The sequence below is a fragment of the Rattus norvegicus genome, chromosome 7, assembly GCF_021556685.1.
Source record: "Rattus norvegicus strain SHRSP/BbbUtx chromosome 7, alternate assembly SHRSP_T2T, whole genome shotgun sequence".
Classification (NCBI taxonomy): domain Eukaryota; kingdom Metazoa; phylum Chordata; class Mammalia; order Rodentia; family Muridae; genus Rattus; species Rattus norvegicus.
Genome location: NC_141540.1, coordinates 98401178 through 98419945, shown reverse-complemented (window position 1 = coordinate 98419945; position 18768 = coordinate 98401178). Strand labels below are relative to the sequence as shown.

Here is an 18768-nt window from a genome sequence, read left to right as displayed (position 1 = left end):
TCTTTTCCTGGATAGAACAGGAATTTGGACTGGAATATGACTTCCCCTTTTATTCACTGCCTTTTAAACAGCTGGGTGCCAGAATCAGCCCGGTGGCTCATGATTACAGGAAAAACAGATCAAGCATTGAAGGAACTCCAGAGAATTGCCTCCATCAATGGGAAGAAAGACATTGCACAAAATCTAACCACTGAGGTACTAGACACACATGGCCATTATTTTTAAATTCCTATTGTCATCAAATAATAAAAAACACAGTGAAATAATAGGTAAATATATCCAAAAACTAGAATATGGGGATAGACTCAAATTAAAATGAGTATTATTATCTCCTTAAAATGTCTATTTTAATTAAAATATATAATTTCCCCTTCACTTTACTCCTTCAATTCTTCCCATGACACCCCAATCATACTCCCTCATGAATTCATGGCCTCTTTTTTTTCTTTAATTGTTGTTGCTATCTATGAATACCTAAATATGTAAATACAATTTAGACCCATCTATTTAGGGTTATTTACATATATACAATTTCAAGGGTGATTACATGCTATTAGATAACCAATTAGAGAATCCATTCCCTGGAGGCAATTATTTCTCAATCTTTTGGTATTCCTTAGTTGCCTGGGTAGGGCCCGGTAAAAGTCATGTTAGCAAGTTTTTCTTGTTAAGGCAGCCATATTGTCTAGGTATCAGGGGTGATGTTCCCCTGTTCCTTATATGAGACACAATAAAAGCACAGCAGACTTCCTGATTCTCTGGCTCTTACTATCTTTCTTCTCCTTCTTTCTTGTGTCTCCTGACTCTAATGTATAAGAGTTGTGACATAGATATATCAATTGGGGCTGGGAACTTCATGATCAATTAGTCATTCTTTACATTTAGATCAGTTGTGGTTTTCCATAACAGTTTCTTTCTTTTACAGAGAGAATTTTATTGGGTCAGAGATGAGGACTATATTTACCTATAGGCATAAGAACAAATATGCAGAGTGCAGTTAGGAATTATTCTGATTTAGTAAAGTGGTGGTAGACCTTCCTCGAAGATACTTGACCTTGCCAGGTCTAGGTACTTAGCTTAGTTTCCTGCCTGTTAAGTGGGCCTTGCATCCAATTAGAAAACTATTGTTTACCACCAAGATATGCACACCATTACCATGCCATTAATGATACCTTATGAGACTGGCCATTGTTGAGATTCATAGGCATCACATCTGGGTTAGGACTATTGGTCATTTCCTTTCTTTGGCAGCCTTCCTATACTATCACAGCTAGTCACTAGAGAAGAGGTATTCAGGTTAGATCTAGTTCAATCCAAAGTACATGCAAAGTTCATAGTTTCATTTTACTTTACTCCTTGGGACCATTTATATGGAAATTTTTTTCAGCCTTTTATTGTAAGATAGTGTGTGTCTTTGTCACTGAGGGGTATTTCCTGTATGAAGCAAAATGCTGGATCCTGTTTACATGTCAAGTCTGTTAGTCTATGTTTTTTTATTGGAGAATTAAGTCCATTTATGCTAAGAGATTATTAAGGACTAGTGATTATTACTTCCTGTTATTTTTGTTGTTAGAGGTAGAATACTGTTTGTGTGTTTATCTTCTTTTGGGTTTGTTGAAAGAAGATTGCTTTCTTTACTTTCCTCCTGAATAAGGTTATATGTTCTACATTTTTGTTATCCATTCATCAGCTGAAGGATTATTAGACTGATTTTCTAGCTATTATGAATTTAGCAGCAGGAAACATATATGTACAAGTACCCCTTTTCAAATATTCATGGCATTTGTGATTTTTCAACATTACTTTAAGATTGTATTGGGAGTATGAAAAGAATTGAGGGGTGTGTGCAAGTATTTCAGAAGTGGGCATTGTGTGTGTCATGCTGTGAAAGTTAGGAAAAAAAGTCTCACCTAATATTGTACTTACAGTCTATGTAGATTGTCAATTTTTCTAAATGGAAAAAATGATCAAAAATAACATCTGGGAATTTTCTTTTTTAAATGTGCCACGGAGAAATGTTCTTGGGAAGATCCCCTCTCCCCACTCCAATTGATTATCTAATGCCAAGCGCTCAACCCTGAGATCATATCCAGGTGACAGGAAAGGGCAAGGGAGCTACCTTTTGTCATGATATTGATGACGACAAACTCACAGTAAAGAAAGAGGGACATAGAAGGTCTATATGACAACCCCTACTTCCAGCCTAACCCACCACCAAAAGTTACAGCCTGAATAGAAATCCATCAAACAGAAATCTTGAAAATTGTGATAAGGATGCAGAAGCGTAAGTTCCCCGTGGTTGATGGGTTCTGGTAGAAGTGCCAGCAGGGAATGACTCAGTATTCTTTAAGGGACTGGACATTGGGAGTTTGACAATGCTCAAGAGTAAAACAAATTGGACTTCTTTTTTTCTTCTTCACTGTTGGGGTGGGGGTGGTGTTACAAGGCTAGGAGATGGAACTGGGAGGAATAGGAAGTGTGATCGAAGTTCATGATGTGCAGTTCCCAGTCAATAAAAACATGAAAAAAAAATCGAACTAAAAATCTTTTTAAAAGTTGATTCCAAAAGTTAATATTTAATGTAGACTTTCGCTGAAAATGATTTCACATAAGTTAATAGCAATATAAGATAATTAAACATCTGCAAAGATTCAATAAAAACTAACTGCAATTTTTCTAGTAGTTAATCAGGTATAGGACTTGACTCATTATGAAATATAATTGATACAGTGGGGATGCCTAGAAAGAGTTTGACAACAGTTACTCAGTTTGAGTATCAATTATCTATTGATAATTGGACTAGACTGCTTCAATAGACTGCTTCAATAGATTCTAATGAGAAACAACTTAGGAATTCTTAGAAAGTAATTTTATAATTTTTACTAGGAAACCTTTTTACAACTTATATAGTATATACTTCTTCATTTACATATTTAATAAGTTATCTTACTTGCATTCACATGTTGCTAACTGGGGACTGTGCTAGTGGAGATTTGTCTCTACAACCTCTCAGTTCTGGAAGCCGTGTTAGGCTTCCTATGTGTATAGATATTTGGTTATTCAAAGATTTCTGACGGGGTTGAAGACTGATTATAGTCTCATAGCCTATCAGGCTGTTTAACTCTGAAAATACATATTTTATTAGATAGTTATCAGATAGTGTACAAGCTAGCCAAGATATAATGTAGATTTTAAGCCTTTCTTAAGCTGGAATGGATAACTAATGTTCTGTTTTACTGATATAGGAACTGGGTGTTGAGAATGTGATATGCTTTACAAATTGTAGAATGGTTAAAATTGTACTGAATTTATATGTAAGTGAAAAGTCTTTTTAACTGGACAAAAAAAGGGGGGGGAATATTGTGGTTTGCCCTGGAGTTATCTGTATTTTGATGCTAATTCCACTGCCCCAAGGGCAGCTGCCTAGTCACATAATCAGGAATCAGGTGACTTCACCAGAACCTTGCCATTGAATTTGCAAAGTACAGGTGAGGGGCAGGTACAGGATAGAAGGAAGCCTGTCATTGGAGGAGAAGGAAGAATGGGCAGAAGAGAAGTTTGAAGGAGGAGACAAGGAGAGAGGAGACATAGAGAGGGGAGAAGCCATGGCAGGTGATGTTAAGATTCTGTTCTGTGTATTTACAGGTTGTTATCAATGTTCTTAAGGGATGGATGGTACCGGGCTTTGTATGTTTAAGTGGGCAATTATATCTTATCAATTGGGTCAAAGATTATTGTGTTGTGTGTTCTTTTATGTGAGGGTTTGAGTGTAGGAAAGCGTGTGGCTGGGATGTGTTTTCGCCAAGATATCTAGCAGATATCTTGGGACACTGAGGTGTGGACATAGCGGGGTAAAAGACAACCATTACCGTTTTAATTTTATATTTTTACAACGACATATCTTTATTTTTTACTTATTTGCTTCAAAATTTTAATTGCTTTCATTAATCATTTTGTGTATATGTATTGTGGGCACACACTTGCAAGGAAGGTCATATGACGGTCAGAGGACAATTTATGGTAGTCAGTTCTAGACTTGACCTGTGGGTGCTGGGATTAAACTTAAGTCATGGGACTCAGTGGCAAGTCCTTTCACCTTAAGCAGTCTTGCCACTCCTATTTTCCTTTTAGATGATTGGAGTACGATCAATTCCACTTTGCTTTTATTAGCTAGTCACAGATGGTTTATGACAGCCTAGAAGAGTGAAATAAAATTTGTGGAGAATTTGTTTCAAACTTTTGTTCAACCTAAATATGTTGCCTTGATTTTTATTTATTTATTTTTTTTTCATTTTAAGGACTTGCGATCCAAAGTTAAGGAAGATGTGTGTTCAACTGTAAAGCATTTCAGAATAAAGGACATCATTATTAATCCCATGATACGTAAAATCGTGCTTTGTTATTCCAGTGTACTGTGAGTACGTTACACTCCTCCCTTCATTATCATACGGTCAACTACGTCAGCATCATGCCCAGACCTTTGAGGAATGTCTGGGGTAAACAATTGTCTCCTTTCCCCTTTATTCAAGAAACCAAAACCAAATTACAAATATATGTAGGGAAGGATTAAACTCAACTCACATGGGTCAATTTTTTTGAAATGGTTCATAGAATGGTTGTAATTTACAGAAACTGGAAAAATGTAAACAAGAATTTAAAAAGGCAATTTAGACCTCAACTAAGTTTCGCTAAATAATGAGAATGATAAAGCAGATTTTTAATGAAATCAAACAATTTTATTTATACTGTAAAGCAGAGAGCCTCAATGTATAACACTGAAATCAAATCCGCACAAATTTCAGGTCTTGCTCAAAATATCTGGTCTTCTTTGATGCCGAGATGTTACAAATGAATATCTTTGCAACACATTGGGCAATTATATGAAAACAGTGGGACAGGGTCATTCCAAGTGATTATACATTTCTACACGACAACAACAGCCAACTCCAGTGAATTTACTTCTAGTCCAAATTTCAGGAAAAGAAAAATGACCTCAGGATAAATTATTATATGAAAGATTATTGTAATCTTGCATGATATATTCTTGCACTGTATCAAGAGTTACAGGATGCAGCTTTTGAGACCATGATTTTCTATATAGAAAATGATCACTAAAGAGAGCTTTATACTCCTTGCCCAGGATTTGACACACATCATATGTAGAATGTAGAGTCTATTACAGCAGTAAGCTAAGAATGTTTTAAATTTTCTTAAAAACTTTTCTCAATTTATTGATAATTTCTATAATTATCTTGTTTTTGTTTTTCGTAAGTTCTATAACATTATAAAACTCAGTTTTATCCAATACTTGAAATATTTATTTTAGTTGAATTTATTTAGTTGTATTTATTTTAGTTGTAAAGGAAATGATGATTCAAAGTGCGCGCGCGTGCACACACACACACACACACACACACACACACACACACACACAAATAAAATGTTTTGTTTCCTCAGTTGGATGAATGCCTCTGTGTGCTCTCTCCCAGTTTTGCAGAACTTTTTAGCATTTTTGGCCTCTTGTTGGATGTTCACATGTTGGGAAAGAACATATTCGTGACCCAGATTCTCCTAGGAGTGATAGACATACCCAGTAAATCACTCACATATTTTATATTAAGAAATGTAAGACGTCGTCCTTTAATTGCTTTTTTGCTCTTTGCAACTGGAGGTTGTATTACCATCACCATGTTTCTCTCTGAAGGTGAGACTCGCAGTGTTCATAATCTTATTAATGTATATTCATGTAGAATTGGATTTTCAAATACAAAAATGTAATTGATACTCTACTGCCTAAAAGAATACTATACCCTATTTACTTAAATATTTATTTTATTTTTAATTATATATGTGTGAGGATGCCTGCGTGATATATGTAGATGCAGAGGTATATGAATATGGATGTCCTAGGTGATGCATAGGTATATGAATGTGGATGTCCTGGGTGATGCATAGGTATATGAATGTGGATGTCCTAGGTGATGCATAGGTAAGTGAATGTGGATGTTCTAGGTAATGCATAGGTATATGAATATGGATGTCCTAGGTGATGCATAGGTATATGACTGTGGATGTCCTAGGTGGTCAGAGGCATTAGATCACTTAGAAATAGAACTGTAGGAAGTTGGGAATAGGCTGCCTGATATGGGTTCTGGGAAAGGATTCTGGTCCTCTGAAGAGCAGTAGGTTCTCCTAACTGCTGAGCTTTTTATTCCAGCTCTCTATTTTAAAAGAACTTCCATATTCAACAAACTCCTTGTCTGTCTGCCTGCCTGCCTGCCTGCCTGCCTGCCTGCCTGCCTGCCTGCCTGTCTATCTCTGAAAACAGTAGAAGGGATAAAAACATTAAAAGATATTTCCAAGACAATCAAAGTTATGTTTTGTAGCTTTCTCCTATGAGATTTATTTTTAGTTAAATTTCAGGATAAAAAACTGAGCATAGAAATACATGATTTTTTTCTAAATGTACATGGATTGCATGATGAACCCTTGTACTAGATTAAGAGTAGCCAGAGGAAAATGGAGCCCATAAATATCTGTATTGAAAATGATGCACTGAGAGAGTACTTGTAAAGGTCAAATAGCAATAGTTGATTCTCTCCTTCTGTGACTTGGGCTTCAGGGACCAAAATCATGTCCTTTTTTTCTTTTTGAGTTTTTAAAAACATCATTTGTTTGAGGGAACAGTTATTCATTTGGGTTTTTTGTTTTCAAGTAGTAACATACATTTCAGTCTATGCCTTCATCATATACTTTTTTTTACCTTTTTTATTTCTCCTTTGTATCTCTATGTACATATCTTCCTTTTTATTGGATATATTTCTTTATTTACATTTCAAAAGTTATTCCCTTTCCCGGTTTCAGTTTCCTGCCCGTAAGACCCCTATCACTTCGTGCTCCCGCATAGGAGTGTTCCTCCCATTAATCTGCCCTTAAGACCCTCCGAACATTTCCCTGCACTGGGGGTTCAACCTTGGCAGGACCAAGGGCTTCCCCTTCTACTGGTGGCCCAACAAGGCTATTCTCTGCTACATATGCAGTTGGAGCCCTGGGTCAGTCCATGTATAGTCTTTGGGTAGTTGTTTAATCCCTGGAAACTCTGTTTGGTTGGCGTTGTTGTTCTTATGGGGTTGCAAACTCCTTCAGCTCTTTCAATCCTTTCTCTAATTCCTCCAATGGGGGTCCGGTTCTCAGTTTAGTGGTTTGCTGCTAGCACTGACCTCTGTATTGGATATGCTCTGGCTGTGTCTCTCAGGAGAGATCTATATCCGGTTCCTGTCAGCATGAACTTCTTAGCTTCAAGCAATCTTATCTAGTTTTGGTGGCTGCATATATATGGGCCGCATGTGGGGCAGGCTCTGAATGGCTGTTCCTTCAGTCTCTGCTCTAAACGTTGCCTCCATATCCCCTCCTGTGGATATTTTTATTCCCCCTTTTAAGATGGAGCAGAAGCATCCGCATTTTGGTCATCCTTCTTCTTGAGCTTCATGTGGTCTCCGAATTGCGAATTGGGTAATTCAAGTATTTAGGCTAATATCCAATTATCAATGAGTGCATACCATGTGTGTTTTTCTGTGCTTGGGTTATCTCACTCAGGATGACATTTTCTAGTTCATTCCATTTGCCCATGAATTTCATGAAGTCATTGTTTTTGAATGCTGAGTAGTACTCCATTGTACCACATTTTCTGTATCCATTCCTCTGTTGAAGGGCATCTGGGTTCTTTCCAGCTTCTGGCTATTATAAATAAGGCTGCTATGAACATAATGGAGCACGTGTCTTTTTTATATGTTGGGGCATCTTTTGGGTATATGCCCAAGAGAGATATAGCTGAATCCTCAGGCAGTTCAATGTCCAATTTTTTTCAGGAATCTCCAGACTGATTTCCAGAGTGGTTACCAGTCTGCAATCCCACCAACAATGAAGCAGTGTTCTTCTTCCTGCACATCCTCGCCAGCATCTGCTGTCACTTGAGAATTTTTATCTTAACCATTCTGATTGGTGTGAAGTGGAATCTCAGGGTTGTTTTGATTTGCATTTCCCTGATGACTAAGGATGTTGAATATTTCTTTAGGTGCTTCTCAGCCATTCAATATTCCTCAGCTGAGAATTGTTTAGCTCTGTACCCCATTTTTAATAGGGTTATTTGGTTCTCTGGAGTCTAACTTCTTTTTTTTTTTTTGGTTCTTTTTTTCAGAGCTGGGGACCGAACCCAGGGCCTTGTGCTTCCTAGGCAAGCGCTCTACCACTGAGCTAAATCCCCAACCCCTGGAGTCTAACTTCTTGAGTTCTTTCTATATTTTGGATATTATCCCTGTGTCAAATGTAGGATTGGTAAAGATCTTTTCCCAATCTGTTGGTTGCCGTTTTGTCCTAATGACAGTGTCTTTTGCCTTACAGAACCTTTGCAGTTTTATGAGGTTCCATTTGTTGATTCTTGATCTTAGAGCATAAGCCATTGGCATTTTGTTCAGGAAATATTCCCCAGTGCCCATGTGTTTGAAACTCTTCCCCACTTTTTCTTCTATTAGTTTGAGTGTATCTGGTTTAATGTGGAGGTCCTTGATCCATTTGAACTTAAGCTTTGTACAGGGTGATAAGAATGGATCAATTTTCATTCTTTCCCATGCTAACCTCCAGCACCAGTTGTTGAAAATGCTATCTTTCTTCCATTGGATGGTTTTAGCTCCTTTGTTAAAGATCAAGTGACCATAGGTGTGTGGGTTGATTTCTGGGTCTTCAATTCTGTTCCACTGCTCTGCCTGTCTCTGTACCAATACCATACAGTTTTTTTATGACTATTGCTCTGTAATACTGCTTGAGGTCAGGGATGGTACTTCCCCCAGAAGTTCTTTTATTGTTGAGGATCGTTTTTGATACCCTATGTTCTTGGTTATTCCAAATGAATTTGCAAATTGCTCTTTATATCTCTATGAAGAATTGAATTGGAATTTTGATGGGGATTGCATTGAATCTGTAGATTGCTTTTGACAAAATGGCCATCCTGCCAATCCAAGAGCATGGGAGGTCTTTCTATCTTCTGAGATCTTGTTTAATTCCTTTTATTTTCTTTCTTTCTTTCTTTCTTTCTTTCTTTCTTTCTTTCTTTCTTTCTTTCTATATTTATTTATTTATTTTGATAAGATGCTTCTTTTGGCAATGTCCTCACAATCTCAGATGCATGGCAGCATTTTTATAAAATCCACAGGAAGTAAATCTCCTTGACCTCATTTTCTTTTTCTTTTTTTCATCTTTATTAACTTGGGTATTTCTTATTTACATTTTGATTGTTATTCCCTTTCCTGGTTTCCAGGCCAACATCCCCCTAACCCCTCCCCCTCCCCTTCTCTATGGGTGTTCCCCTCCCCATCCTCCCCCCATTACCACCCTCCCCCCCAACAATCACATTCACAGGGGGTTCAGTCTTGGCAGGACCAAGGGCTTCCCCTTCCACTGGTGCTCTTACTAGGCTATTCATTGGTACCTATGAGATTGAAGCCCAGGGTCAGTCCATGTATAGTCTTTGGGTAGTGGCTTAGTTAGTCCCTGGAAGCTCTTGTTGGTTGGCATTGTTGTTCATATGGGATCTCAAGCCCCTTCAAGCTCTTTTAGTCCTTTCTCTGATTCCTTCAATGGGGGTTCCATTCTCAGTTCAGTGGTTTGCTGCTGGCATTCGCCTATGTATTTGTCGTATTATGGCTGTGTGTCTCAGGAGAGATCTATATCCGGTTCCTGTCAGACTGCACTTCTTTGCTTTATTTTATGCATGATATTTCATTTATCTAAGCCATAAAGAGATTTTTGTTAATTTGATAATTTTGTTATTATCTGGTTCTATTTTTTTTTCAAGATGCCTATTTTGTTTCTAATGAGACAGTGCAGGAAAGGGTGTGGATTTGTGTGGGTGGGGAGTTACATAGGATCTATGAAGCGTTATAGGAGGGGAAACCATAATCAGAATATGTATTTTCAATAAAAAAGTAGTACTTGATTCCAGATAATGGCTTAGTAGTTAATATTTTAGAAAACATTTGTAAATGTTTTGAATTAGAGGTAAATAAACATTGATAGAATAAGCATTTTCTCCCTTTAACATTGTTTGCAGACATGTATGTCTTGCGTCTTGCTATTTTCATTTTGGGAAAAGGATGTTTTGCAGCTTTCATTTCTATAAACACAGCCTACTGCAATGAACTTTCACCAGTACCACTCAGGTAAGAAACTGCAATGGTTCATCCTGAATACTGGTGGAACATTCTAGAAAATTCCATGAGTAAAATAGATACCATTTCACAAGACATTCCTAGCATTTAGCCTACTTTAAAAATTTTTATGGAGTGTTGAGAAGATGTGTATTCTGATTCTATTGGATGGAATAGTCGATAGATTTGTTAGGCCTATTAGATTTATGGTGTGGTTTAACTCTAGACTGTATGCTGACTCATAGTTTGGATAATCTGTGTCTTTGTTGGGTTACTCTTGCTGTGATAAAACACCACGACCAAAGCAACTTGTAAAGGAAAATGTTTATTTAGCTTATTCTTCCATATCACAGTTTCACCATAAAATGAAGTCATGACAGGAACCCAAGCAGGGCAGGAACCTGGAAGCAGTAACTGATACAGTGGCTATGGAGGAGTGCTTACTGGCTTGCTCTATATGGCTTGTTCAGCCTGCTTTCTAATAGAACCTGGTACCACCAGCCCAGGAATGACACCATTCAATGGACTATGCATTCCCCATCAATCGCTAATTTTAAAAATGCCTTAGAGAACTATCTGCAACCTGATCTTATGGAGGCATTTTTCTTAGATGAAGTTCCCTCCTCTTTGATGACGTTACCCTGGGTCAAGTTGACACAAAACTAAGCAGTACAACCTGTCTAACGGAGAGTGAGTCTGATGTGATGTGATGTGTGTGAGTTGTGTGTGTGTGTGTGTGTGTGTGTGTGTATCTTTATGTCTAAGAGTATAGGTCATAAAAGTGGAGAAGAGAAGGGAAAATACAAGAGTAGAGGAAGGAGAGAAAATGAGAATTGAGATGAAATGCATATGACATGAAATAGAAGGCAGGGTACCTCTGGGGAAAGGACCTGTGAGGCTGGGGATTAGAAAGGGAAGGGGGAGGGAGCCATGAATAACAACTATACATAGTTACCTATGTATGAAAGCATCTTAGCTAAACCAATCATCTCATAAGCCAATTTAAAAGAAAAAATAAACACAAAGTGTCTTTCCATAATGTTCAAGACAAGTGGCTGACATTTAGGCAGCAGTTGAAATAATAATTTAGCAGGTAAAAATATTCTATAATATTTTTCCATCTCCCATTACATCATCACACTTTGAAAACTCTGCTTACATACAACAATCTCAGCACACAGACTATCATCGTCTTCTTACTCTATCTTGTCAGGTTTAAGATAATATCCTAACCCTAGCCTATGACTTTGCATCTTTGATGGCTCGAAGATCACTTGTGTATAAAATTTGAAAAGGTATTTTCCTGAAGATGTTTTCATGTACAGAAACAAAATGTTGCATATTAAGGTTGGATGCCATGTAGTACCATGACAGTCATATGATACAGCCTTAATCATTCATATGTGTTCAAGGATGTTAGAGCTTCAGGTAGTCAAATCTAATCTAAGACTTTTTCTTGCAAAACTGAGCCCCTTGTTTGTTTGCCAAACATGTATTTCCTATGGATGCATTTTCTATTACCATTAGAAGAACTTTCTAATTTTTTCATCTTCAGTAGAAAAAAATCTCAAAACATTTTGACAATCTAAATCATTTCATGTATAATGGAGAATATCAGACAACTTCTTTTGGAAGTTACTGAAAATCTTGCTTGTTGGTTCATTATTTACATTTCTTTGTGGAGGATATTTAGTCTTACTCCTCCTCCTCATCTTCTTCATCTTCTCCCTTTTATTAAAAATATATTGTTTTCTCACATAATATATTCTGATTATGTATTCCTCTTCCTCTACTTTCTCCCATTTCTCTTTACACACCTTCCCATATGGATCCACTTCTTTTCTGTCTCTAGGAAAGAATGGGTTTCTAAGAGATAATAATAAAATATAATAAAAGAAAATATAATTAGGCTAAAAAAACAAAACTATCCAATCAAAGTAAGACAAAACTTACACACAAAAGGAAATGATCCCAAGAGAGGGCATATAAATCAGACACCTACCTTTTCACACATTCAGGAATCACATAAAAATATTGAACTTAAAGCCACAATGTATACCCAGAGGACCTGTGTGAATCTGTGCTTACACCATCAGTCTATTAGTTCATATGACCTTTTCTGATGTTGATTTAGGGAGGCTTGTTTTCTTGATGTCCTCCATCCCCTTTGGCTCTTATATTCATTCAACTTCCTCTTTAGTATGGTTCCCTGAGCTCTGAGGGGGGAATTTGATGAAGACATTCTATTTAGGACTGAATAGGTCTTTCTTTCTCTCTCTGTGTGTGTAATGTCTGGCTGAGGGTTTCTCTATTGGTGAAGGTCCTCTGATTATGGCTGAAGAAGACTCTGATATATGAGTGTAGCAGAATATCATTAGGAGTCATTTTTTTTTAAGATCAAGAGTATTTGGTTTTTACCCCAGGTCTCTGGGCTATGTAGTCTCTAGCTCTTGGTTCCTAGTATGTATACCATTTTCTGGAGTGGGCCTTGTGTCAAATCAGGCATTGTTTAGTTACCCCACAATCTCTAGGCCAGCATTGCCTTAGTATGTTTTCCAGGCAGGATATCATTGTAGATGAAAGATTTTGTGGCTGGGTTGGTGTTTTTATTTCACTTTGGTAATATGCAGAGTACCTTTCTGTACCCAAAAGGCTATGAAGTAGGAGTGAAGGCTTTATGTAGGCAGCAGCTCAACCTATATATTTTCAGTGAGTTATCTGTATTTTGTCTATAGCAATGGGGTCTTGCAGTCAGTTTGTGGAGTGTAACCCAGTGTCTTGGCAAGAGTCTGGATTATTTGAATATATCATGTGATTTTTTTCTCAACTCAATTGGATATAACCAAATTTCCCTACTAACGCTGCATTATTTTAATTAATCAGTCAAAAAATTTCCTATTACTCTTATCAAATAATACATATTCTCTTACGACAAAATTCTCCATTATCAATGGACATTTCTTGATTTTGAACCACCAACATAACAAGGCATCTTTTTAATGATTATATTTTTATATATCTGTTAGGGATCCCATTCCCTTAAATCAGAAGATATGTAATTTTGTTTGTCTGTAGAGGAGTTAATGAAGTTTTTGGTGGGATACAGCACATCCAGCAGTAAGACGTGATTGTTAGACAACCTTGAATTTACCTGATAAAAGCTAACTTTTTAGAAAGATATTTTGTTGAGTTATGAATAGAGAGGCATAATATTTTGTGTGTACAGGTCATTTGCTTATTGAATAAATATGCATCCTTAAAGCCTTCCTGCCATAAGTTAGATTCCAGAGAATCAAATAACTCTATTAAAAATGGGAACAGAGCTAAATAAAGAATTCTCAACTGAAGAATACTGAATGGCTGAGAAGCACCTAAAGAAATGTTCAACATCCTTAGTCATCAGGGAAATGCAAATCAAAACAACACTGAGATTCCACCTCACACCAGTCAGAATGGCTAAGTTCAAAACATCAGGTGACCACAGGTGCTGGCAAGGATGTGGAAAAAGAAGAACACGTCTCCATTGTTGGTGGGATTGCAAGCTGGTACAACTACTCTGAAAATCAGTCTGGTGGTTCCTCAGGAAATTGGACATAGTAGTACTACCCGAGGACCAAGCTATACCACTCCAGTACCACTCCTGGGCATATACCCAAAAGATGCTTCAGAATATAATAAGGACACATGCTCCACTGTGTTCATAGCCATTTTATTTATAGTAGCCAGAATCTGGAAAGAGCCCAGGTGAACAGAGGAATGGATACAGAAAATGTGGTACATTTACACAATGGAGTACTATTCAGCTATTAAAAATAACGACTTCATGAAATTCTTAGGCAAATGGATGGAACTACAAAATATTATCCTGCATGAGGTAACCCAATCACAAAAGAACACACATGGTATGTACACACTGATAAGTGGATATTAGGCCAAAAGTTTGTGATACACAAGATTCAATTTAGAGTCTACATGAAGCTCAAGAAAAAGGAAGACAAAAGTGTGGACGTTTCAGTTCTTCTTAGGAGGAGGAACAAAATACTTACCAGAAAAAATACAAAGTATGCAGCAGAGATTGAAGGAAAGGCCATCCAGAGACTGCCCCACTAGGGTACATGCCATATGCAGCCACCAAAACCAGACATTATTATCAATGCCAAGAAGTGCTTGCTGACAGGAAAATAATATAGCTGTCTTCTGAGAGGCTCTGCTAGAGCCTGACAAATACAGAGGTGGATCCTTGCAGCCCACCATTGGACTGAGAACTGGGACCCCAGGGGAGGAGTTAGAGAAAGTCTGAAGGAGCTGAAGGGGTTTGCAACCCTATAGGAAGAACAATATCAACCAATCTGGGCCCTTTCCCCCAGAGCTCCCAGGGACTAAACCACCAACCAAAGAGTACACATGGAGTGATCCATGGTTCCAGTTGTATATGTAGCATAGGATGGTCTTGTTGGGCATCAATGAGAGAAGAAGTCTTGTAAGTTTGAGGAACTTCCTTTCAACTGTAGGAAGTAGTCAAATCTCACAGTTGTAAGGAAGTTCCTCATAGAAGCAGGGGGAGGGGGTATGAAAGAGAGAGGAACTGGGAAAGGGGATAATATTTGAAATGTAAACACATAAACTATCCAATTAATAAAAAGACCAAGCTGATAGGTTCATGTTCTGCATCTCTGGTCTCTTTTAAAGGTCAACTCTAAATGGTATTTATATATCTGTTGCTCGATTAGCATCAGTCCTGTCTGCACTAACACTTGCTACTAGAAAGTATTTTGTACTTCTTCCCATGATTTTCTGTGGAGTCCTACCCATAGTGGCAACAATCAACATCTACTTTCTGCCAGAGACCTTTAATCATCCAATTACTGACACTATCAAGGATATGGAGAAAAGGTGAGATTTTTATGTTGGGGAAGAAAATGGAAGGGGGCTGTGGTTGATATGCAAATTGAACCTAAAATAAATTGTGGAAAGAAAAATGAATATGTTGGGAAATCTGAATGAACATTTAAGAGAGATGTGCAATGTCTTGTGCATTATGAATAAACTTTATTTGTATATTTTAATATCTCTCACACTTTTATGTCCATTCATCTGATCCTTTTAAATTTTTTGATTCCAGGAACAGATTGATGAGCAAAAACATCAGTGAAAAAGAAGGACAAGACTTTTTAGAAACTACCAACTGCTAAAGAAGCCAAGATCCACAGGGTTTCATCCATGCAAATCCTCTTTATTCTGTTCTGTACCCTAGAGACTTTACTCATTGATTGGCATTCATGAATAAACTTATTAAATGAACTTAGTGCAAAAGTGAATCTCTCAGTGAGGAATCCATAATATAGATGCAAATCTTAAGGCTTTATCAAATACTGGAGTACAGGTTCGTTTCCTGAAAAATGTAAAACAAATTTGTGCAATAAGTATTTTTTATAATATTATATGGAAAGGATTCTTTTTAAAATTAAAGATTAAGAACAAACTTTCCAAACAAAGAAAAGAAAAACACAACTGAATCTCATTTTGTACTTTTTCTGAAATATATATATATATATTTTTTTTTTTTTGATTTGTAAATCTTGAGGAGACTAAGCATTGAAACATACAGACTGTGTTGAACAATACATGATAATCATTTAGAGGATAAATATACTACTGTTATTTTTAATAGCATGGTAATTGTTTTCTTTTTCATTGTAGCAATTTATAACCAATTTCTATTTCTGAATTTTTTGTAGTAAGAAGAGTGCTATCTTCTCAGTGACAGTGATTTATATTTGGAGAGGGAACACACTATGCATTTGTTAGTATGCTTAGAGTTGTTCAAGGAGAAACTGCTTACTAAATTCATTCTCTAATTTTTTTATTCTGAATATCAATACATACACCCTCCCCCCTCACATTTCATTGTGTGGCATGTCAATTTACCCACCATCCCATTTGCAGTGTTTAACTATTAGAAAGCTACATGGCTAACTTCTAACATCTTCCAATTTCTCACAGCTCCAGGTGTTTCTGCAGTGGAAAGGTGCTGAATTTTTAGAAGTGAGCAGACAGGTTCATGAAAAACAAAACAAAACAAAAAAAAGCAAAAAAAAAAAACACAGAAAATTTGACATTTTGTAGAGTAGAATTGAGGGACAGAGAGAGCTTCAACCCCCAATATACCTGAAACAACTGGGGTATAGATTTCTGCAGAGGTGGAAGAAATAGTGTAAGGCTCAGAAAACAGCATTAAAGTAGTACCAACACTAAGCAGAAACACAGACTCATTATATGCTTGTTTGGAATCTGTAGTATAATGTTCATGCCAAGTTCTTTCCTCTTTCCTTGGCATTTGGTTGCACTGATGGAATGAGACATCATTTTGATATGATTCATCTGAGTCTTTGACTTGGAACTCAAAGCTGCTCCATTGATCTATGGTCAGGACTTCCGGACTAAGGTCAGGAAATGACCCCTATAAGTGATAGCCTTGAGAGGTGTGCCAAGAGAAGCAGGTTAGAGATGTAGGGATGTGGTTGATTCCTCTTCATGGCCATTAATTAGGAATTAATTAGGAGAGCTAGTTACAAGAACTCCAGCATGGGAACAAGTGTTTGAATGTGGTCACTTGTGGATACTAAGCTACGGAGAGAGAGAGAGAGAGAGAGAGAGAGAGAGAGAGAGAGAGAGAGAGAGAGAGACAGAGACAGAGACAGAGAGACAGAGAGAGAGACAGAGAGAGAGAGAGAGAGAGAGAGAGAGAGAGAGAGAGAGAGAGAGCGCACCACATAAACTGTGTGCCTACCACCCCTTGGTGCAGATTACTGAGACCTGGTTTGGTCATTCTTGGGACTTCAGAGCAGTTGACAGGCTGGTAGAAAGCTTGCCACTCTTTCTCCATTCAGAAGAGTAGGCTGGTGAACAGCACCTGACCTTCCCCCATTGCTTATAGTCTTTTGAACAGATCAGAGTGCTTTAAATATTTACATATAAGTTTACAAGTTTTCAATCTAATTTTACTGTAATTTCTCTTTTTTATTTTCTCATTTCTCCTATTTTTCTTATACTCTTTCTTTTCTACATTCTTTGTAAATTTTGGTTCTCCCCACAAGGTCAGGCTAACTTGAGAATTGGAGTCCTTATGCCTCAATCTCTGGAGCACATGGGTTGCAGACAGGGATCCTAACACTCAATTTTAAATATTTAACTCTTCAGTCTTTTCTCCTTTCTGCTTGTCCCCATTCAATTATCTTTTTTTCAACTGCAACATTTTTTCCTCTTTTATTTCTTTAGTCTCATCTTTTCTCTTACATTTTTCTTTATTTCCATTGCCCTTTGCTGACTTTTTCTTTTCTTTTTATTATGTTGTTCATATGATCATTTCCATCTTTTTTTCTTTCATCCTTGTATTAATTTCCTTATCTTTTCAAGCATTATTTTGAGCATTAATTTCTAAAACTTGTATTTGCAACAATTCTTTGAGAATTTTATACAGTGAATTTTGATCTCAATTAATCCTCTGCAACTCTTTTCATACCTACCCTTTCTCCCACTTTACCTCCCTACCGACCCGAGGTTTTCCCTTCTTTCTCTCCCCTTTCCATTGAATCCTGTTAGTACTTCCCAACTACTCCTGGAAGTAGGGCCTACTTCATACTGTGCTTGAACTGCAAACATCACACCATTAAAGAAAACACCCCAGCTATAAAATGCTCTTAGCTTCTCAGTTACTGTTAAGATTTTATACGCACTTCTCCCCTCTATGCTAGAATTTTTTCAGACAAGTTTGCCATATGTTTTGCATTTTGTTACAACCACTGTGAATTAATATATACAACTACCTTGCTGTGTCAGGAAAACACCATTTCCTTGAACTTATCCACCACTTCTGGCTCTCAGAATGATCCTCCTTGCCAGCCAAGGTTTCTGAGCCTTGTGAGGAGTAGTGTGATATGTACATAACTTTACAATTATGTCCAGAACTTTACAGTTTCTTAATCTCTGCAAGCTGAACAGGGCAGGATCTCAGTGTTAATTATTATCTGCTGATAGGAAAACGTCTCAGATAAGGGTTGTTACATGCACTGATATTAAGGTGTACCATTTGGAATTATTTTAATGCTATATTTATTTAGCAGAATAGTAGCACTAAGCTCTCTGAACAATCCAATCCAGATTCTTGATCCCTTAAATAGTGGCAGGTCTGATTTCTAGTTTCACTTACATCTAAGTAAATTTGACTTGGTTATCCCCACAACATTTATGCTACTCTTGTAACCACTCTTGTAACAGTGAACATAATCTTGTCATACCAGTTGATTTTTTTAGTTTGGAGGATACACATCTGAGTGACAGTGATTACTACTTTCTCCCCCTGTAGTGTGCATAGCATCCTCCAGCACTATGAAAGCTAGACAGTAGGAATGAACACTCCAGATCAGCATCAGCTTGCTTCCTTTGTGTTCTCAGACTCTAGTATTCTTGTACTAGCTATTCTCTTTCCATCCAAGACAATCTCTTTTTCTATGTGTGTACAAGAATTCTTGTGCAACATAAGGTATTTTATCTTTTCTCTTTTAAT

General features: G+C 37.1%; 1 protein-coding gene across 6 annotated transcripts in view; it reads left to right on the top strand.

Moving 5' to 3' along the window:
* Positions 1 to 15503, top strand: part of Slc22a22 (solute carrier family 22 member 22) — a 29052-nt gene extending 13549 nt beyond the window's left edge. For 4 of the 6 annotated variants that reach the window (NM_001430351.1, NM_001013947.2, NM_001430352.1 and 1 more), the window contains 6 exon segments: positions 72 to 195; positions 4299 to 4414; positions 5490 to 5704; positions 10106 to 10214; positions 14892 to 15095; positions 15325 to 15503. In NM_001430351.1, the coding sequence (NP_001417280.1) occupies positions 72 to 195; positions 4299 to 4414; positions 5490 to 5704; positions 10106 to 10214; positions 14892 to 15095; positions 15325 to 15394 (838 nt within the window). In that variant the 3' untranslated portion in view covers positions 15395 to 15503. 6 annotated transcript variants of the gene reach the window in all.
* Positions 15504 to 18768: the final 3265 nt, after the last annotated feature.